This window comes from Chlamydotis macqueenii, chromosome 3 (genome assembly GCF_036417535.1).
Source record: "Chlamydotis macqueenii isolate bChlMac1 chromosome 3, bChlMac1.mat, whole genome shotgun sequence".
In the NCBI taxonomy this organism is placed as follows: domain Eukaryota; kingdom Metazoa; phylum Chordata; class Aves; order Otidiformes; family Otididae; genus Chlamydotis; species Chlamydotis macqueenii.
Window position 1 is genome coordinate 48,623,146 of NC_141558.1, and position 22,792 is coordinate 48,645,937.

The 22,792-nt window shown below is 42.5% G+C and overlaps 2 protein-coding genes across 2 annotated transcripts; one reads left to right on the forward strand and one right to left on the reverse strand.

The window, feature by feature from the left end:
- Window positions 1-1,476: 1,476 nt before the first annotated feature.
- CD24 (CD24 molecule) lies at window positions 1,477-6,333 on the reverse strand. The gene is made up of 2 exons (XM_086744503.1): window positions 6,222-6,333; window positions 1,477-3,531 (listed from the first exon to the last, which is right to left on the reverse strand). The coding sequence occupies exons 1-2, from the start codon at window positions 6,288-6,290 to the stop codon at window positions 3,349-3,351; spliced, it is 252 nt and encodes an 83-aa protein (XP_086600629.1). The 5' UTR covers window positions 6,291-6,333; the 3' UTR covers window positions 1,477-3,348.
- An 11,462-nt stretch (window positions 6,334-17,795) lies between these two features.
- On the forward strand, window positions 17,796-22,398 carry MTRES1 (mitochondrial transcription rescue factor 1). The gene is made up of 4 exons (XM_086745776.1): window positions 17,796-17,939; window positions 19,517-19,949; window positions 20,789-20,861; window positions 21,934-22,398. Exons 2-4 carry the CDS (start codon window positions 19,525-19,527, stop codon window positions 22,108-22,110), a joined length of 675 nt encoding a protein of 224 aa, XP_086601902.1. The 5' UTR covers window positions 17,796-17,939; window positions 19,517-19,524; the 3' UTR covers window positions 22,111-22,398.
- The last annotated feature ends 394 nt before the right edge of the window (window positions 22,399-22,792 follow it).

Below are 22,792 nucleotides of genomic sequence, written 5' to 3' on the forward strand. Positions count from 1 at the left end.
GTAAGAGCTGGTTCCAGTTATTATAGGTGTCATTTTAAAAAATTAAATAGTTGTGAAGTGCGTAGGCTCCGTTCTCCTCCCTTCCCTCCCGCCTTCCCATTTTGTTAAATAAATCCATCATGTCCTCTTTCCCTGAGTGGATTTCTTCATCACTGACTCAATTGTTCTGTGATGGAATGGAACAAAGGTTACCAGATCATTTTTCTAAATCACTCATCTGGGCTGGGGGAAACTCAAGAGAGTTTAAATATGCTTAGATGCTATTAAAAAGCAATCTGGCCCTATCTCATCAAAAAAAAAAAAGGGGGGGGGAGGGGGAGCAAAAAAAAAAAAAAAGAAAAAAAAAAAAAAAAGAGGAAAAAAGGCATGCCACCAAATAAGCCAACCATCACAAGCTATTTGAATATTTTGCAAAAACTTAAACTTCAAACATATTCCTATACTTCATTTATTTTACTGGTATACCATGGATTTAAGGTCCACTGTTGCAGCCTTTCTTGTTCTCTCTCTCTCTTTGGAGAGAGTCTATTTTCCATTCTGTTTCTGTTGGTTTTTGTTTTTTTTTTTTTTAAAAAAAAGAAATAAAAAGAAATAAAAAATACACAGCCAGGTAATGGTTGGTTAATATTTTAACTCCATGCTTTCTTCTGGAGCATTCAGAGAGAAGCTAAACAAAGGAACAATGTGCTCCCATACTCCCTGCAGCTTCCAAGATATATTCAAACAGGGAGCTTTGATAAATCCACCCTGCTCCTCGGGTTTGTTCAGCCTCCTGGAAAAGGAACACAATGAGAGGCCGGCCGCGCGGCGTTCCCTCCGGAGGCCTCTCCAGGGGCCTCTCCCCCACTGAAAAATGCAGACTGTGGTGTGGCACGCCTAAGTAGCTGGGCATTTTTAAATACATTTCTCCACGTCCAGGGAGCAAAGATAACCACTCAGAATATCGCTGGGCCTTTACAGGTTACTGGAAAGGAGTACACCTAAAAAATAATGAAGACACAGCTGTGGAATGTCACAAACTGCCACTATTTGGTTTTGAATTCTCACCCAGTTAATCTTTGTTTTTCAGCAAAATATTGCACAAATTCCTACCTCTTCCAGCCTCTGTCCTTCATCATGCATAGTGAAACTGGAATTATTAGGATATTCTTATTGTATTAGAGTCTGTGGGAGTCAGAAGCCTCAAGCAGTTAATTCACATACTTGATAACCAGAAGCTGAAAACCAGCTTTAGCCATTGTAAGGAAAATAACTCATTGCCACAGTAAGAAACAAAGGAGAACTCTGTTTAAGAACCATTTGTCTAAAACAAAAGCATAATAATACTTTGAAAGGGAAGGGACTGTAGTGAGTATAGAAAACTTACTACAGTTACTAGGGATGTTAACTAAATCTCACTCATTGATTTCCGAGTGGAATCCAGACTCCCAGAGTCAATAAACCTTCCAGAGAAATAAAACTAATTACACTTCAGCATTTCTAGACCTTGAGGTTTTTAATCACGTATACTGTCTTGCTTAACAGTTCATTCACTTTATGCAGGCAAGTTACAAATTTTCATAGAAGTGTCTGGAAGTGCATCCAGAATGCATTGCCTGTCCACTGTTTTATTTACAGGTTTGTTTTTTTTTTTTTTTCCAATGAAAATCAGTAGCTAATAAATCAAAGCATAATTACACAAACACAAAAATACAATCATTAACATTTTACTGGATACAAATGATAAGCAAAGGAAATGTCCATGTACACTCACCAACATGAATTTGTGTTAGTTTGCTATTAATATACGATACTCTGTATTGCTGGTAATGTAACTGAAAGACAGATGTGTATTTAAAAAAAAAATTAGAGAGCCACTCATGTTTGACATGATCTTATACTGAGATACATAACTATACACAGTGATATGATCATGTATACTCACATGTGATCATATCAATTTTTTTTTTTTTTGACAAGGTATTATCATCAAGGTAGTTGAACCTCCTCAACAAAGCTTGTTTTGATCAAGTACCAGAAACTATTATCTAGAGTATTGGATGATACAGAAACCATCTGTGCAAGTGTAGCAATTTTGATTCAGAAAATTTTTAAAAAGTAGTATTTACAAAGGTAACTTTTAAATTCAGCAATTAAATTAAGACTCCAGTCTTCATATTCCAAACACCCAATCAATTAATTTTTTATTTTTGGCGTTTTGCTCTCCTCTCCCCATTCCTTCTCCCCACCGTAAATATTAGCCCATGTTTAAAGTAAACTATCACAATTAAAATACTTAAAAAAAACCAAACAAAAAAAACCCCAGTAAGTTATTCACCTTGTGCCAAAAAAAAAAAAAAAGCAGCACTAGAATATTACTCAGAAGATTCCATAAATATCCTTCATAATCAAGGAAAGTTCCAGGAGCAAAGAGAATTTATACAACTTGTAGAACTTGGGAGGAGAAACAGGGGAAAGAGGAGACATTTATCCCTTGACTTTTTTTGTCTGAACGTCATTTACAAAAAGCTCCTGGTACTTTTCCCAATGTTTCCACACCTCCATCCTCTGGCACATATGGTTTAATATACAAACAATTTAAATAAAATGCCAAATTCCCACTGTAAATAACTCAACTCTTCTGAAAACTGTTTTTCAGCCATTTCAAAACTACCCTTGCCTGGCTAGCCATTTGGTTAGGACTCAGAAGTTAAATAAGAGGATTCATACAAAAATTTAGTATTCTATTTTAGCCTTGTAACAATTTTATACAAATGAAATCTAGAAGAAACCTTTTTCACTGATATCTTGATTCTTGTATATACATCTTACTACCCATAGGCTGTAACTGTATAGGCTGTGTGAGAAACAGAACCACTTGAGCTTTTCTGTGTTTTTTAGTGGTTCCATGAGCCTGTTGACTTTAACAAATTTAAATGGAAAAATCAAATATCTTCAAGTCCTTATTCTAAATGCTAGGTAAACCCTCTAGCCTTTTTCCTGGTGGAGTGTTATCATCCATCCTTACTACCAGATACTGCATTTCTTCTCAGCTTTAAATCAGGGGTTGTCAATACTGTCTCTTTTTGCTTCCATCTCGTTTTTCAAATTCCAACTCATTTGGTGAAAGAGCTCGTTGTTTTACCTCCTTGCTGAAGTCAGTCTTTTCACACTGGTTAGCTTTGGAAAGTCAGAATACTGAGTGCTTCTCTAGGTCAGACTGGTACTAATTTGAGTATGGAGTGGAACCAAGCTGGTTTGATGTAGAGTTTGGACCGATTTATTTTCATGCTGGGTCGGAGATCTTGCCATCTCAGATGGTTCAGGAAACTGGGCGGGGAGTGGTAGCCATTTCCATGCCAGAGTCTCTTAACAGCAAAAATACAGAAGAGAAACTGAGAGAATGAAAAGACTTGTGGTTGAGTGGAGGGAATTTCCATGTCCCTGAGTGGTGGTATTGTTCACTGAATTTGTGACAGTTGACAGAGAAATGGAACTCGCTGAAGAATTGTTTGAAGGTGTTGGACTGGTTCCATTGGCATTGCAGTAGATCTAGAATGCAGTGGGGGGAATAACAAAAATGAGGTTTTGTAGGTGGTTTTTTGTTATTTTGCTTTTTTTTTTAAACAGAAGACAAATTAGTAGTAATGAACAATGTGTAGCACCACTCAGTCACAGCACTCAGATACGATACACACAATTGCTCATGCCTCTCATTGTGCAGTTAAGGACAAAGAGAAAGGGATTTGTTAAACAAATAAATCTAACATTTTCCTAAGTGTTTTTCTGTTCTTACATAACTATCACTTTACCAAAACAAAGGACAGAATAAAGAAGTAGGTTTCAAAAAAACCTCACACTAGAAGAAATGCAAATGTAAAGCTATGCAAAGACAAACCTTAAAATAAAAAAAAAATAAAAAGAAAGAAACACAAACTTTCAGACAACTGCATGAATTCACTGACTTTGCAGACTAAACCACAAACAAAAATATGAAGAAACTATTGATACTGCTTCTGTGGCTGGCTTGGAGATTCCTTTCAAGCAATTGTGGGGCTTATGTGAGCGGACTTAATATTTCAGCCTCTCTTGTCTTCTATTTTGCTGTGGTAGTACTGAACCACAGAACTTCACACAAGGGAACTATACTGATTAAATCATAACCTATCGGCCTGCTAGAGCACACAAATAGGAAACGCAGTGGAAAGACTATTAGCAATTTTTAAAAATGCTGACAGAAAGCAAAAAAATCAAAAAAAATAATTTTTTCTCCCATAACTGTGGATGACAGCAATAGAACAAAAGTGTGCACTCTATGTAACTTCAGTATCAAGCTATTTCCTACACACACAGAGGTAAAACAAACAAACAACTTCCAAAGCTAATGTATTCTTTTCCTCCCATGAAAAAAAAAAAAAAAGTACGTGATACACAAGGATGAAAAACAAGGGCGAGAATCACACATCCTCCGCTCCCCAAAAATGAGCATAGTTTAGTAAGCTTGGCTTCAGCTCTGTGGCAGCAAACTTGTATTACACCAGAGCCTTCTGGTAAGATCTGAGAGTTAGCTGAAGTAAAAACAAATATCTCTTTTTAAAAAGAAGAGCAGTTAGTTTAATAAAGAATTCTCTCCATAAAAGGTGTCCTTGTTGTATCATATTTCTAGTGTTGCTGTGAAAATTAGTTTTCTTCAGCAGAAACAATTATTATAGTCCCCCAATGCTGAAGCCATGAAGTCAATGTTAAGTTTTAGAAAATTGCATGAGCATTTTCTTTAATTATTTTCTACTGGAAAAAAAAAAAAGTATATAATAGAAAAATATTAGGATAGTGTAAAGCTTCTGGTAGCTAGGGTTTTTGGCAACCAGCAACATGCTGGAAGCAATTTAGGACTGCAGGATAAAAACCGCTGTGTGGGAGTTTCTGTTGAAACCAGTCCAAAAGTGATCAATAATGAATTGCAGAGTTAATAACCCACAAGCTAGAGCTGAGGCAAGTCTCAACCCACCCTGAAATTTTTTCAGTCTTCATACAAAGTCTCCATCGCTGTTTCACACTTGGTTATGTATTTTCAAAGCTTTCTTAAACAGAAAGCCTAGTTTCTAGGTAATTATTTTGTGGAAGAGGAAGGGCTTAGAGCCAAGTTCCACAACATCACGGTAGATGGGACCCCAGATAGATCTTCACGAGCGTACGGCAAATACCGGTCACCCAAAGGATCCAATCCTGCTCTCATCACTGCCAAGGGCAAGACTCCACTGAGCGCAAGGGAGAAGGGATAACGCCCCTCCTTACAGACAAAGCAGAGGGGGAAAAATATTTAAAACGATCTCCAGCGATCCCTCTGCTGTTTATTTTTACGATGTTATATTACTGACCCTTTTCAAAAGGTGGTCTCTAGAATCCGGTATATGGGAGCCCCGCTCGGCTCCCCTGCTTACAGAAAAGCAAACCACCACAGCGCTCATCACCTTGGCACTACGGGGGAGGGCCGGCCAGCACAGCAGCAAGAGACTGACCCCTTTGCCTCCAGTCTCCCGAAACCCCCCCACTCCTGCCGTGCCCCCAGCCCTCGGGCCGGACCCAAAGCACCCCGCGCTCCAGGAAGGATTCAGATCAGGGTCTCGTTGTCCTCCCGCTGGAAAACCCAGAGCTAAGCCGGGTTTGGAGGGATCGTTCTCCTTCTTTTCAGCGAGGGGAACAATGAACGCTTCTCTGCCGCCGCTCACCCCACAGCTTTCCCTCGAGGATCCCACGGGAGGAAAGGCGGCGAACTCCAATTCCATTATTTTTCAATTTGACTGGGGTAATTACGGCACCGCCGTCCCGGGGAGCTGGGCTCGGGCGGCCGGCGGGGACGAGCCCACCTCCCTCCCTCGCCGCGGGCCGAGCTCACCCGCGGGCGGCGCGGCCCCTGCCCAGTCACGGCGGCCCGGGCTCGTTTCTCTCGCCCCCTCCGCCGCTCCGGGGCGGAGGCTGAGGAGCTGCCTGCCACCCACGGCCGCCCCGGGCGGGTCGCCACGGCGGGCTCCGGGCGACGAGATGGTGGCAGCAGCCCCAACGGGCGCGCGCCCAACGGCTCCCCACAGGAGAAACCCGCCCCTCGCCTCTCAGGAGACCGAGGGGCGCCGCCGCGGGTGGGGAGGCCAAGGGAGGGTCTCGGAGCGGCCGCTCTCCCGTTCCTCACACTCGTGAGAGGGAGTGGGCGGCGGGGAAACGCCGAGCCGCTCCCCGAGGCTCACCTGCGTGGGTAGGAGGAGGGCGAGGAGCAGGAGCCCCAGGCCGAGCCGCGCCACCAGCACCGTCCCCATTGCCCGTCCGCTGCTGTCCCACCGCGCTGCTCCCGCTGCTATTCCTGCCGCCGTGGCCACGGGCGAGAGGGATGCACCGCTCCGCCGCGCCCGGCCTTTTTATGGCAGCGCGGGCTCCCGTGACGTGACGCCCCGCCGCCGCCTTCCCCCTCCTCCTCATCCTCCTCCTCCTCCCCGTAACACCTCTGCTCCCGCCCTTCCATGTCCACCGCCTCCCCCTCCGCCCCTGGCCCCGCCGCCCGGAGGGCTCCGCTGCTCCGGGAGCCCTGATCGCCTCTCTTCGACGGGCACGGGAGCTCGGTTTCCCCCTCGTTGAGGGCTTACAAGCGGGTAAAGAAAGGCAAAGAAGGCTGTAAGTATTTCCAAATGATGCCAACAGTGGGTGAAAAGGCGAGGGAGATAAGATCCCATCTTGTTCAGAGCTGCCATACCACTCCTGCTCAGACTTCAGACCACAGGTTGCCATTTCAAGCACTCTTTGGATCTAAATATTTTATTATTATTATTCTTAAAGAGTAGGGAACCTGGGTAAACAAGTGGAACAGAAGGTTCTCCCAGCTGTAGCCTCTGCCTGTGTAAGATTCTAGCTTCTGGCACAGGAACTATTGTATCTCCTCCCTTAGGAGACTGAAAATAGACTCTCTCAGTGCCTCAACAAATCAGTCAGGTGTCTCAGTGTACAGACAGATTAATAAAAATACTCCCTGTCCACTTTATAAACTGCAAAAAGAGACACTGACGTGCTGATTTTATTGTGACAAAGTGGTTATTTCCATTTAAAAGAAGAGGAAGATGTCCTGTTAGCTCAGACTAATCAATGGACTTCAAGATTGCACACGTTCATGTTTATCTCAGAACTAAGTGTGAGGAGGAGATATCCACGTTCAGCTCTACGTAGCCCATTTGCCCTCTGCAGGGGCAGGACTGCTCTCCAGAAGTTTCCGAGGGCATTGCTACAACTCGGTCCCAAAGCACAGTCAATGATGCACCACTGAACTGAATGCTGGGACTTGTGTTAGGCGAAATATGTAATTTTAAACCAAGTCCCACACTAATTGCTTCAGAATGCCTGACAGAGCTACAATTACTTTGTTTTTCCAGGAATAAAGGCATTTTGCAAGCTGTGCCACCCAAAATATCAATCTTTATTCTGTACCGAGATGAGAGATCTGAGAGCTACATGAAGCCTGAAGGACTCTTGAAGTAACATTTCCCTGTTTTTTTTTTTTTTATAAATCCCTGGTCATAGTTAGAGTCCAGTTCCTAACTATTAGAGGCATAGTCCATCTATAGAGCAACTATGGGAATAGTCATCAAATGGAGGGTCTTATGTCTCTGAACATCCTCTCGTTGTCTGCTGAAAGCTGGTTAGCAGAAGATAGGTTTTCATTATTATAGCAATATAAGAAGAGAGAAAAGGAGAGTTGGGGCTGTTCAGCCTGGAGAAAAGGAGGCTCCAGGGAGACCTTATAGCGGTCTTCCAGTACCTCAAGGGGACCTATAAAAAAGATGGGGAGAGACTGTTCAGCAGGGCCTGTTGCGATAGGACAAGGGGTAATGGTTTTAAAATAGAGGGAGGTAGATTTAGATTAGATATTAGGAAAGATTTTTTTTACAATGAAGGTTGTAGAAGATTGGAACAGGTTGCCCAGAGAGGTGGTGGATGTCCCATCCCTGGAAACATTCAAGGCCAGGTTGGATGAGGCTCTGAGCAACCTGATCTAGTTGGGGATGTCCCTGCTTCTTGCAGGGGGGTTGGACTAGATGACTCTTGAAGGTCCCTTCCAACTCTAACCATTCTATGATTCTTTGAAACTGTGATTGACTTAAAAGAGAGGTGAGAAAGCTGAAAATTTTCCTGTTTCTACTGTTCCTTGCAAATAGTTTGCTTTAGTTGTCACAGTTAAAATGAAATTGCAAACGGGAGGGAAGGTCACCTTTTCGCTCAGGAGACATGCCTAACTCTGCAAAAAGGCGAAGCTCCCTGTGAGAGGTCACGTGAATCATGGCGATAAAGTGAGGGCTCAGGCTGTTCCAACACCAGATCCCCTGGAGGAGATGCAAAAGGAAGGGAATCCAGTCAGGGCTCTACGATAGCCAAAGTGAAGATATCCTACCTCAAAGCTGACAGAAATGGTTTCCATTATAATCTCTCCCGCCTTTTTTGGGAGGAAAGGAAGTGATACAGCTGTTGCATGATCCCATAGGGATCTTAACTGGCTGTTGCTGGTTAAAGCAGCAGCTGAGATAAGTTAATGTCAAAGCAGGGACAGATGAGAATGAGAGAATAACTCATATCAGATGGCCTTTCCCATTCTCTCTACCCAGTGCACCTTATCTTATCTGAGGTCTGGAACTACATAAAAAATAAGGATGATCCACAGTTCTTGTAAGGTGACATGAGCCAACACAGCATTATACAACTGCTAATTATCATTATATAGAATATTGCACTTTTAGCATTTTAACGAGTTTCATTGAAAATGGGGGTATCTTTACTTTTGCTAATAATATTATAAAGTCTGTTCCTTTTAAATAAAGAAAAATGCAGAAGTTTTAAAACATTTGGCAGAGATGATAAATTACTGAAATAATAAAACTATGTTAAGTTTATGTTCTGAGGCCAAAAAACATGCCTTTCTGAAATATTCCTGAAATACTAATGCAAATAAGGAAATGTACTGGCAGCAGGGAAGAAGCGCTAAAAATATTTTAAGCCCAAGATTTTATTTGAAACTTTTGTCAGTGGAAATTATAATTATAATGCCTACATTCCACTATATTTCTACAACCCACTCTCACCATTCAGGAAAGCTGCAATATTATTGATTCCTCTTGAAGACATAAATCATCAGCACACTTAATTCCAAAATCTTTACTTTTTTTTCAGCTGAAGTCTATGATGAAGTCTGTGAAAGATGTATCTGAGCAAGAGACCAGAACCCAATATATGGATTTTTCTACGAGATGAGAAACACTGTAATTGAGTTGAGAACTGTACAAAGTGAAGCACTGCTATCTGGTGGCCAAAAGGCACTTCTGATTTTTTTTCTGTCAGAAAAGACAATATACTCTCTCAATTAAGTATCCCTTGACAGCAGTGTGCTCTAAGAGCTTTCACGATGCTGAGATACATTCTTAAATATTATTGTTAACTCCTCATTGTTCTGCTTCCTTTATTTTTTTCTAGGTCAGAATACTACTCAGCACCTCTCCCCGTTAAATACATAATACTTGATGAGAAAGCTTGACAAAGAGAAGGGAGAAAACTACTTTGATCTTTCAGGTTAAATGTAAGTTCATCTGTATATTCCACCAGTGACTTTTAAGTTGGTTGAACTTTGCAACAGTCATAACTTCCAATCTAGCAATCATAAGCAAAACGTGTGCTGCTTTGTATAATGCATTAGCAAACAAGATCAGCTAAAATGACTGGCAGAAAATAAAAAAAAATAGTCATCTATAAAAAGAAGCAGAGAAGTAATCTCTGAGATGTGTAAGTAATGTGTTTAAACTTGGACAAGCTTTAGCAAAATAAGGGAATTGAGTGGAATTCATGAGAACTCATTTTGACTTAACCATTAATTTACTCTTGTAAACTGTTACTGTTTGCTGCCAGTCTTGATCCGTCTGAGCTTAAATATTTTAGGAGCATCAACTACCAATGAGAATCGCTGGATCCTGTGCTCCCATCCAGCTCTTCACTCTCCTTGGCTGTACATAGACTGGAACTTATTGCCCATTCCAGGCTCTTCACCCATTTTAAGCTCATGCTAGAGTGCACTGCAGCCCTCAGTACTCACCTGGGTTATACCTAGATTGTAGGTATGACCTATATTATGGTTTATTTTGGTTAACCCCCATCTGTGACCATGTTATGCATGTATGTGTTAGAACTCCATCTTTTTTCAAAGGAGAACTTTGAAGAGAGAAATCCAGCTTTCCAGCGCGATAGACTAGCCTGTACATGCTGAGCTATGCTGACACCATCTGGTGGTAAGTTTCTTTCATGTCCTTTTTTGCCATATGGATTTTGCCTTGAGAAACTCAGGTCAATATTTTCTACTGTATAGGAACACTGTCTTTTCATACGCTAGGCTGGCTCTTCTCTTGCTGCTTGTTTAGCAGAAAGGACCTATCTTGCAGCAGCATCAGAGCTCCAGCCATATAATCAGAACTTGCCAGCTTTTTTGAAGCACCCTTCCTTAGGGGTGCACATTCAGTATCATTGCAGAACAAGACTGAAAAGCTGATGGGAGCTGGCTGGTTGAAACTGATTTTAGACAACTGGACAAAGCTGTTTAGCATGTGTCTTGGGTAAGAACTTGAAATATATATCGAGGATTACCTTCCCTCTTCCAGTGGAGGGTTTATATTAATATTATGTTAGTAGGCCTTTTAATGGAAGGTGTGACTGGTGGCACTGTAAATCTCCACTCGATTGGATTCAGCTATACACGTCTCCAGACGTGGGCCTTGCTGCCACGGTCCAGACTCTCATTACACCAGGATTCCATCAGTGCCACTGTTTCCCTTCTGTGTCGATCAGAGGCAAAAAGCATCAGGCTACATAATTAGAGGTATATAGTTATGGGAGTAAACAAAACCATGTTTTCCAGCCCTGGAATCATTAGCCTGGATGTTTGAGCAGAAGTGAAATTGTGATTCCAGAAACAGTCTCAAGAAGAAATGTTTAAGAGTTGCTGCCCTAATATCCATGGATCTTTTCACTTCTGGCTAGACTTCAAGGGATGGTGTCAGCTTACACAATTAGGTGTGGTTTCAGATCTGCTTGAAAGCACACCTTTCTCTCTAAGTCAACCAAACTCTAGGGTGACATCAATACAAACAAATTAAATGGTAGCACAGCCTGTTCTTTGGCCCTGAGGCCAACTGATGTGTCTAGCCACGTCTATACTATTAAACTCTCCCAGCCTCCAGAAAAGGGTGGTTGAATCTAAACTGCCTGTCGGTAAGTAGTTGTCCCTGGCTTGGGCCAACCTCTGAATCATGCTCAGGAATTGTTTGGGATCATGCTACTTGGTATGGGACAAAACCAAGACAGAGCTTTCCTTCAACTCATGAGAACCTGTTGGAGAACAGGTCTATGGACATGAAGAAGCAAAAATGATCAAAGGTAGTTTTGTCCATCTTCTGATTTGAGGCAGGTTTAAACATCATTCTCAGAAAAAAAAAAAAACAGTGAAGGGTATTCCACAGCCCATAGGCCTTCTGCTTCTTTGCCAAACTATCTTTGCAGAACATTTCTCTTAATACAAAGTCTTCTTTGCTGCAAATTTAAAGTAATGATTTATTACATCACCGTAGTAAAGCACACTGATAATAATGATGGCCAGATTTCTAACAAAGTGTTTACTGGTTGAAAACGTATCAAGCGCTTCACATTGAGAGGAGGAAGGAAGGATCACATGACAGCAGCCGTCTACATCTAAGTGAGTCTCCCTGGAAACGCTTGATAGATGATGAAGGGAAACGAGTGCTTCTACGATGTAGTTTGTCTTGTTTCAACATAGATATCTGAAACAGATTAATCACACCCTGGAGATGCCTACATCTCTTCACTGACTATCAAAAGAGTGTAGATGATTAGCTCAGACATTTGCCACTATGTTTTCCCATATTTTGAGGAACAGGTTCAGTTCCTTCAACCTTTCTTCAGAGGATTTCTATGCATTTTTGTCACTTCCCTTTGTACTCTCTGAAATCTGTCTTCATTAGATCATGTTGTCCAATGTAGCATGCTCTACTTGTGCTGAGAGTTCAGCATTCAACAATTCTGTTGATCAGCTGATGAAGAAATTTGTCTCTTTTTTTTTTGCAGCAGCAGCTTCATAATGTTTGTGGTCTGATGCAATTTGGAGATATCTCACTCAATTTCTTGAACAACAGTGCAATGTTAGCACTTTTACCATCTCCTTGAAGTTTCCTTCCATGATAAGACTTATTACGAATTGCAATTAGTGTAACCAAGTTCTTCTTACCATTAGCATGAGTGCTAGCTCTGTAAGACTGTGATTTCTCCCATTGGGTGTGATGTTCTGCATTACCTCTCCTGCTAGTGGATGAAAAGCTAGTCAGTTATCCTGATATTATACTACTACTTCATCCTGCTTTTTTCCAAACATATGAAAAAGTGTTCACTGAAAATCTCGGCATCCTTATTAATCATTTTAACCATCATCATTAGTTTATGACTGTTGGGATTTCTTCTGTCCCTGACACATTTCAAGATCTGTGTTTTTAGTCCTGCCTGCCAAGCATTTTTTCTGATAACAGTGGAAGTCTTTATCTTCTCTTGAGAAGCATCGAAAATCTGTATCTTGCAATTTGAATCTAATATTCTTCTGTTTCCCCTTTTTGTTTGTTATTGTTTGCTTATTTTTTATTTTTACTTACTGCCTTCTTTTTTGCCACTAGACAGGGCAGATTTTTATCCACAGTTGTCAAAAAGATAGCCTATACAAAAAGGGAGCTTCAGAATTCATTCCTAGTCATGGAATGCTGGCTGCTGCACGGCATCCTGAAGTACTTATTCTTTTGTAACCTTTTCTGGGTAATTTCTAGTTTGAGTACTGGACAGGGAGCGATAACAAGGTAACAAAAATGAACCATGGAGAAATCTGATAAATAGGAACAGAGAAAGTTGGAGCTGTTTATTTTAGAAGATAAAATAAGAACTAATAGGATTAAAAGGTGCATAAATGGTCAAGTTCTAGAAGGTAGAGCAGCTCTTCTTCCTGCTTCATAATGGGAAAAGGGACTAGTCTAGGATTTGAAAAGATTAACTGCTGATAGGAAACAGGTATCGTGTATCACTAAGAGTGCTAAGACTTCATGTATCTTTTAGATGGTGAACTCTTTGTCACAGGGTATCATTAGGCAAGGTGCAGAGAAGGAGTGGTCACCTAGTGATGAGAACACCCAGAGCTTAAATAGCAAGTGTTGCAAGGACACACTTGCCTGGGAGACAGATCATCCTGTATCTTCCTACGATGTGATGATTATTCTGACATTCTATCCCTCCCTATTCCACCCTTTGTTTATATTATTTTTTTTTAGTACCAAAGGTGTATTGAAACCTACAGATACATTTTGCTTTCCTAATGCAGTCATGTTTATAAATGCTGATGAGGCAACTTTGTCCTTTAGCCACAATGGAAGCTGAAGTACTTAGAACAGCCCTTTTTTCTGCTTTTAAAAGCAAACATGACACAAAGCATAATTTAAAACCAAGAAAACTTTCATTGTACACAGATGGAGGAACAATCTAAATTTCCTCATTGGAAAATAATTACATTAGATTTGCATGCATGTATCTTGAATTAGCTACTTTCAATTAGAGAAAGAACATTATATTCTGAATAGTAAAGTCATTAATCTGAGGAGAACACAGAGGAAACACAGAAGTAAACAAATAATTCAAACTAATTAACATTTGCTCATGGAATGTGTAGCTTTATGGCTAATAAGTAAGGTTCAAATAACAAATGCTTAATTGATTGCTTTTCCTTTTTATTGCATTCACCACCCACTGTTAGTGGTACCTAGATAAATCCTAGAGCAGCAACCAAAACCAGCAGGACCTGAGCATGTTCACTGCAGAATGAATGATAGTCTGAGAGCCCAGCTTCGAAAACAGCACATTAACTTTTCCTACAGAAAAAAAAAATCATGTTTTAGATAATTGGCAAACAAGAAAGTCAGGGAAAAACAAACAAACAAATCTCATTGCCCCAGATTGGGCGAGCTGAAGAGCCTTTAATCTCCGAGTAGCCATATTGAATACCAGGCTGACTGACGGAAGTTACTCGCTGGTTTCCTCCCATTTGCTTAACCACTGATGTAACACCGATTTTCACTGGCAAGGAAGGTGTGTATTTCTGGTTTAGGTGGGTCGCCATGCTCTGAGTTATTAGAGTGGCCTCTATCAGCTGCTTCAGCACTGGTCAGATCAGTCCACACGGCCCACCTCCATTTTCTTTCTCATTATGGTTCAATGTGGCCTTCTACTGTAAAAGAGGATAGGCAAACAAAAGCCAAATTAGTCAGCTAGTGAAAACAGTGGGGGAAAAGACCCCAATGTTACTTTAGCAAGTGCCTATATCTCCATCACTTAAAGAAATACAAAACAATACCTGAAACTCATCCACCTTACCTTACTCATCTAATTATCCATCTGTAATGTCCAGGATGAGTTTTCAAGGAAAAAGTAGGCTGCAAGCAAAGACTTCGCTCACTTCTGGAAAGGGATTCTCTGTGCAGGACACCAACGTGACTGCAGGAAAAAGTGGACAGAAGTTCATAATGTGGTTGTTACTGCAAGAAATGAAATAGCAACACAAAAAGTTCGTATGGGGAGAGAGAAAGAGCCAAGTTTCAGTGCACATGGGCGTTGGAGACATTAAAGGTATCCTGAAGAGAATTAAATCAATGTTTTACAGTAAAAATGGCACAGTGGATGATATGGGTAAGTGTGTAAGAAAGGGAAACCTGTTTAGAGCAGTGTGCCAACTGAAAAGGCAGCAGTGGAAGGGTCAGGAGAAGAGCTTCTGCTGGATGAGAGATTAGTTTCCAGAGATGTGCTTTAGAGGAAGAGATGGCAGGATTATTTGGTCACAGAATGAATGCAAACAACAAGCTAGAGGCATTGTCTCCAGACTATGGACTAAGAAAAGAGAACATCTAAGCAGTTACAATAGGTGTGGAACACTGGAAGAGATAAATTAGCAGTCAGGGAGATTTAGCTCATTATTCAAATGAACATGGGCAAACATAATGATGGTGCTCACACAGGGACGCTCTGTTTTCTCAGGCTGCATAAAGATGCATGGGACACTGTCCAGTCACCTCCTCAGCGCACCTTGAAACAAGCAGTGTAATTTAAAAGGTGTGTGGTTCCAACAAGGTAATGCTGCAGTGACAAGTAATCTGGTGAGATGGCGTTGCAGTGTTAGTCAGAGCTACTCGCTGGAATGGGCTGGAATGGCAACATGGTGCTCTTGACTTTATTTTGAGATGCAATGAGTGTCAGCAGATCTACTGCTGCCACTTGACTGACCCCACAGGGAAATAAAGGTAACAAAAAAACGTAGGCAGTGGAGGTGGGGAGTGAGGGGGGGAATTTCCGATCACAGATTTCAACATACAAGTCAAAAGCTATTAAGAATTTTTCTCTCTGAGCTATCCAAACTAAAAGACTAATCTCCTTGTGAGTGACTATCATAGGGAGTAAATTGAAACAGACAATACGAAAACCATAAACCATAAAAGAGAGAAATTACTTTTCCTAGACAGGAGATAACTCCACTGAAAAAAAAATGCAGCGACTCTATGAGAATAGCCATGGGAGGAAAAAATACGTCTTGGTCAGACTAATTTCTCACCCTAACTTCAAAAGGATGCAGAGCCCACCACTAATCTGCCAGAAATGAGTGATCACTGTTTCTTACCAAAGCTGAAACTTTTGACTGTATGTTGCTGAGCTGTCATATGATTGCAACCAAGAAGAGCTTCAAAGCACCTGGAAGCAGCGTAAAGAGCACCTTCGTCAGATACACGTGTGACCAGCCTGTGTCTGAGCAACGCCTCTCCAGAGCACAGCCCGAGCTTGTGGCAGCTTTGAGAGGGAGCTATTCGCTGCCATCTGATGGTAAACTGGAAGAAGAGGAAAATGAGACTGTGGTCTCCACCCCATCAGAATGTTTTGGTTATAATTACAGTTCAGATATAACTGAAGTAGGACTGGTGAATATTAACTTCATTTAATATGAAAAAATGCACTTAATGACCCAGGTTGGGAGTTGCCAAGACCTCACACCACTAGAGTACAATTCTTAAAGACAAGTGCTTTCCTGGCCCCTCTCACTCTGTGCCATGGAAGGAATCTGATGACAAGGAGACCCCGTGTGACACTGAAGTTCCTCTACAGTCCAGGGCTGAAGGAATCCTAACAAAAACCTTGGTAAGCATCTGCTTTTGTGACTGAGATGTAGTAGTGACACGCTGTACCTTCTTCCTAGTACCACGTAGCTGGACTAGAAAACGAAGCAAGTGTGACAGAGGTGATGCCTCTGTTTGGAGCTGCGCAATGATGAGATAAATCAGATGCACAATGCCTGTTTGTGATGTCCGAGCTACATTTCCTCTGTGCCTGGAGACGGGCCTGTTTGAGTGCCACGCTACTCACCTTCTGCAAACTGTAAGGCCCACAAGAAAGGACACTGAATGATGAAGTGATTACTTTTTGGTTTTGTCAGATGCCACCATATCATCATATTTAAAGAATATAAAAGACAGAGCGACTTCAGGCACGTTCTTTAGCTCACCTGTCAATATGAAGGTGCAATAACGATGTGTAATGCCCGACTAACCTAGAAAGGCACTAGCACTTACAACTTGGTTTACTAAGGGTAAGTTATCTTCACTCTTAGCAAAGTTAGAGCATGTCTTTAATCCTATGTGAGACAAATCAAATTCTAAGAGCTCTGAAGAAAATCGAGTGTATGGAAAGCTAGGTTTGGGGGTTTTTTATTGGGTTTTGGGTGTGGGTTTTTCCCCCCATAAATGAGGTGGCATTTCTGCTCAGGGAATCCCCGCTGTTCAGACATTAATTTCTGTTCTGACTCAGTATGTGCCACTATGAATTCAAGAAAGTTATTCTTACCAACATTTTTTTTCCTCAGTAAGAATGTGTATATATTTTAAGAAAAGTGATAAAAAGCTAACAGCTACATTCCCAACTGAAATTGGTCAGAATCTCACAGAACCGGGCACGGGAACATTCAAAAATATGTAAAGATGTTTGCAGCTTCCTTCCCAGTAAGGTTTCTGAGGAGGAGAAATAGCCTTGCCAAGGAACTGCTCCATTACAAAATATCTCTGACATAAAAACCTCTCATTCAAGTGTTTTATGGCAAAGTTTATACAGGTGTAAAATTAAGCAATCACTTATAATGCCGGGGCTAATTGCGCAGCTGCTGTGCAGCAGTGGCTCCACAGTTACACGGCTTGCCCATTTGCGGATGATTTTCCAGGGGAGGACTGGTCTGTCAGGTGAGGTGATGGGCGTTTTAAAGCAGAACTTCGAAGCTGAAGAGCTCTCCCATCTGCCAAAATCATCCTGAGCCTTGCACAGCCATTTCCATCAGGGCAAGGCGCTGCCAATCTGATGGAATTGCGTTTTGTTCCCCCCCCCCCCCGCCTTTTTTTTTTTTTAATGGATGTAGAGAATTTCCCAAATGTTGAGCAGAGCATTCAGAGGCACAGAGCGAGGTGCAGGAAAGTAACAAAGATAAAAGAGAGGGGAAACCCAGGCCACAGAGGGATTCGGATTAGACGGTCACGGCCAAGCCTTTCCAATTAATTAGCGGTCAGGAAGTTTCACCACCTGCTGGAGGCATTTCCCCGGGCGCCGGCGGGCACGGGAGAAAGGCAGAGGCAGCTGCAGCTCGGCTCCCCGCCCTCACCCTCCCGCCCCGAGGCGCGGGTCCCGCCCGCCGCCAGTCCGCCGGGCCCCGGCCCCGCCAGAGGGCGCCGAGCCCGGGCTGAGGCGGCTCCGCCTCCGGCCTGCGAGCGGCGGCACGGGGACGGCAGCGGCAGGCCGGGGCCCGAGGCGCCCGCGGGACCCAGGTAACGGCGCCGCGCCTCGCCGCGCCCCGGGCCTCCCCTCTGGCAAGGGCGGGGCAGCGGCGGGCACCGCCGCGCCTCCAAGGTCGGGGGAGCTGCGGGGGGCCGGGCGTCGGCCAGGCCTGCGGGCCGCGGCCTCCGCTCGGGCAGCGGCCGGAGCAGCCGGGGCTGGCCCGGCCCGGCCCCGCCAGCCAGGGCCGTGACGGGGGGGCAGGGACCGGCCCCGGGGCGGCCTGCGGGCCCCCGCCGCGAAAGCTGGCGTCGGCGGGGCTGCGGGCTTCCGCGGGCTTCCGCGGCGGTCAGCCCCGTGTCCCCCCGGGCGGGCGGGGGGTGGGTGGGTGAGTCCCTGTCCGCGCTCCGGTTTCGTGAGGGGCAGAGGCCTCCCTTCGCCTTCGGGCCGTGCCGTGGGCCGTGCTGGCGGGGGCTGGCTCCGCCGCCGCTTCTGCCCGCTGGAGAGCAGAGTAAGGTCGAGCACTAAAAATAAGCAATAATAATTGTGTACACATTCAAATAACCGTTCTAGGAATTTGCCTCCAGACTGAGGAGAGGCGTAAGTCTTATGTGGGTTTTGCACCATCCGAAATTTTAAACTGTATGTCGTATATTTTAAGTTCACATAATTTAAACTTAAAAAAAAAAAGCCAAGGGAGTTGTGGTTATTTTCCTATGGCCACTAATTGGCCTTCTTCCAAACCCCCCCCCCCCCCCCCCCCAACCCTCCGCATTCAGGTTTTGGCAGAGTTCACTTGGGTGCAGGGGAAACAAACTCCAGTCTCCTGAAGTCAGCACGTGTTTCCGCATGCATAAGGCCACAATAAAAGCCAGCGCTCCACCTAGCTAGGAAGGACTGTAAATCGATTTCTAAGAGTGTTGAAGGACATCTGGGTTTTGGGGGAGTGTTTCCACCCACCTGTCCCAGGTTAGAGATGGCCCCAGAAAGGAGCAGGACTGGGGAGCTTGCAGAGGAGGCAGCTGTTGCTGGCATCAGTCCTGTTGCAGTACACAGAGCAGCGTTATTTCTCCAGAATTTCTCTCTGCCGTTTGCCGTTCAGAAAAACGGGAATGTTGGGCAGCATGCTGCCACGCAGGAGTGCTGTGGCCTGAGCGGAGACTGAAGCGAAGCAGCTTTTGACTCTTCTGGGGGTTTACTCACTTGCGTTATTGAGCAAGTTGCTTTTATTGAAAATAAGTCATGATAATGCTTATTCTCTATGCTTTTTATGGCATAGTTAAGTTTGTTTCTGTATCTTTTCTGAATTGTATTTCTGATGTAGGGAGGAAAATGCCACAAGTGTGTTTGGATGGTTAATATGAAACAACAGAAAAGGAATTGAGAACAGAGTGTTCCACTGGAGTTTTTAGTGTTTGTTTTTCTTCTGGTGTTTCAGCTTTTTGTAATCGTGGACAGCGATGAGAAAGATCATAAAGCCAGTAGAGCCTTGTGCTTTTAGATGATGCATTGCTCTATAGGGAAGTAGATAATCATATTTTTGTAGTAACTGTTGTGCTGTACTTAGAAAAATCCTTCCAATGTCAAAGCAGTTGCTAATTTTTACATATGAATGTTTATTTTATTTTAGGGTATGCTATGACTGGCTTCAGACTCCCCGTCACTACTTTTAGAAAACTAAATATCTGGTTTGGACTGTGGGAGAAATTTCCCTCTAATAAACTGTATCTCTCTTGGAGGAGAAATGTATTCTGTAGCTGTCAAGCAAGCACAGTAAACTACAGAAGATGTTTAAGCTTTTCCCCAGTAAAACTCTGTGCACTAAGACTTTCTCCAGAGTATATCTCAGTACTTTCTCTGCGGAACAAAAGTAACAAAAGTTCTAAAAGGAGCAGACAAACTGTAGAAGAAGAAGAAGAGGATGAAGATGAAGAGGAAAGTGATTTGGAAAATGAATTTGAAAATGACCCCAACGTAGTAAAAGATTACAAGGACCTTGAAAAAGTAGTGCAGTCTCTTCGATATGATGTGGTCATGAAAGCTGGTCTAGACGTTGCAAGAAAGTAAGTATGAAAGAAAGAACCAACCTGCTGATGAGAAAGATGTCATGCATCTAAAATTTTAGTTTTTATACCTTTTTATTGCTGGAATAACTCAGTATTTGAGGGGGTTTTGGTGTAGCTATTTTACCTGTTTAAAATACGTTTTGGATGTTTGAGTATTCTTGTGTGTTTCATCTTACCTCCTTTGAAACAGCTTGTTTTCTGTTTTTTGTTATCTACAGTATTTCTAAGATTGCTGAGGAGGCGTTTTCTATCAATTACTATTAACATGAAGAAAATGCAAAATGCTGTACTAAGTAATACAGAAAGATCTAATTTGAGATTGAGGGAATAAAATAATATGCTACTTAATGGCTGTGGAAATAGGTGAGGTTAAGTATAGGCCTAAGGTACTAGGTCAAACAGGTAAATGTGCAGTTGATAAATATCTGGTAATGTTTGAGCTAATGCAACCTGCGGAAGCCTCATATTGCACTGTTGTTAGAACAGAATATTAGTGTAACTTGATCAATTAAAGGTTATTAATCTGGCTGGTGCAGGAGGGGGGACATTATTTGCCAGATATTCAGGAGACAGGTCTTTAGAAACAGCTTTTTGTTCTTTGCACCTGTGGCACAGAGCAACTGTACTCTATTATTTCATTTAATGTCTATGAAAGACTTTTTCTTTACTTCCAGTTCAGGTCTGTCCTGACCTTAAATAAAGGTGCCTTTTATGCGCAAGTTAGAGTTGTGGAAATGTGTCTTGCACGTGAGTGGTGTTCTTGTGTATCTGCAAAGAAACAATTGCATTTGGTCTGCTGCATGCTGTAAATGCAATAAAACCTTGTTTTTCTTCAGTAAAGTAGAAGATGCATTCTACAATAATGAACTCAGGCTGAATGGAGAAAAACTATGGAAGAAAAGTAGAACTGTAAGACTTTTTAAAATTTAAATATTTTAATACAGTACAAGAAAATAACTAAGGCATGACCTGTTCTTTTCCCTCTAAATCGCTCTGCAAAGGTGAATGAATAGCATTGCTAACACCACTTCCAGCTTTGTGTGTGTGTGGCTGCGATTCCCTGGGTAAGGTGTTATTCCCGAAGGCAGACAGGAGACTTGTGGTGTTGGAGAGTAAAATCTAAGGCTGAAAGTCAGGAGAAGGCAGACGGCAGCAAGGACAGGACTTGCCGAAGGAAGTGATGATAGATGCGAGGTTGGTGGAGTAAGAATGATTAAATCTGAGATATTGGTGGAGTGGGCACGTGATTAAAGAAAAAAGAGAAAGTTTGATAGAAAGGTTTCCTGAGCTCAGGAAAGGTTATTGTATCTGTGACAGAGCACGCAGGAACACAGGTAGGGGCAGAGCCAGAAGGGTTGCAGGCCGAAGTCTTTCACAACAGAGCTCACCAGAATGGTGACAAATGTACTTCCACCCACCCTTTATGTGAGGGTGATCCTAGGTGGTGGTTACTGTCAGCAAACGGCAAAAAGAAGAGAAGTTTTAATTCCTGATCCCCTAAAGCTAAGGCTAGTTTTTGAGAGGCATACCGCTTTTGTGGCTTTTGAAAGGAGTGCAAGCAGCTGACCAGCACTCTGTTTCTTAAAGTGCTTCAAACTGTTTTAAAGGAAGGAGGGAGAACTCTGCATTTTGCTGTTTTGTGTCTGTATAGATATGAAAAGATTGGCAGGAAACACCCTTCAGGAATAAAAACGTACTACATGACACCTTTTTCACAGAGTTAAGTGTTGGTTGTAGAACAGGAAGGGTAAAGCTCTTGGCAGAGAAAGTCATGAGACATTTGCTTATTGCCAGGGCTTTCCTAAAAGTTCATAGCTGCAGGATCTATCACGGGTCTAGTGCTGCCTGCCTTCCACCTTTCCTGTGAGATTAGAATATTAAATAGGAAGAAAGGAACAAAATTTAAATAGTACATAAACAGCAGGAATTTGTTTTCCCCGGGGAATGTTTATAGTCACTCATCTTCTCTTTCTGTTTCCAGGTGAAACTTGGTGACACGCTGGATCTCATAGTAGGTGAAGATAAAGAAACAGGAGCCGCTGTAGTAATGCGAGTAGTCTTGAAAAAAGTATTGAACAAAACTGAAAGTGAAAAATACAAAGTAATCTTGAGACGCTGGAAAAACTTAAAAGTGCCCAAACAGGATGTACTTAAGTAACAGGGGGGTTGCATGTGGCAGTGTAAGACTTTTGCAGAAAACTGTATTTGTTGTTAAATACTAATTTTGGTTAAACAAAACTAAAGTACCCTTTTTTAAGGGTTTCTGTTAGAATGTTATCCCCTCTGCTGTGTACATCAATATTCATGCAATAGCCTGTCACTTTTCGCTGTTAGTTTTGTTTGGTGGTACCGTGGGACAAAAGATCCAACCCTTACATTTCCAGGCAGTTTCCTTAGAGGTGTTATATATAATGAACCAATAAAGACTAATTTGATCGCTGTTTAATTGCTGTCTCGTTTTGTTAATCACAAAGGTTACATTAAAACTGACATCACAACAAGCAGAACTGCTTTCTTAGTTTTATCTCTAGATTAATGAAATACGGATAATAGGGATTAAAAAAACCCAATTACTTAAAATTGCTTCCTTTTTCATTAGTACGTTGATCTTGGTTAACAATACCAACTCCGTGCTTATATACACCGCTGCTATACCGAGAATACAAAAGGATGCGCAGCTGCGTATTTCGAAGCAGGAGACTTCAGAGTGACAGAGGATGAATCATGGCACCGGTAACTCTGCTGTCGTGGAGAAGGCAGATCAGTGAGGAGACGTGTGGTACTGTTCATTTTTACTCTTCGAGTAACCGTGCAGAGGAAAATGAAATCTCAGTTTGTCA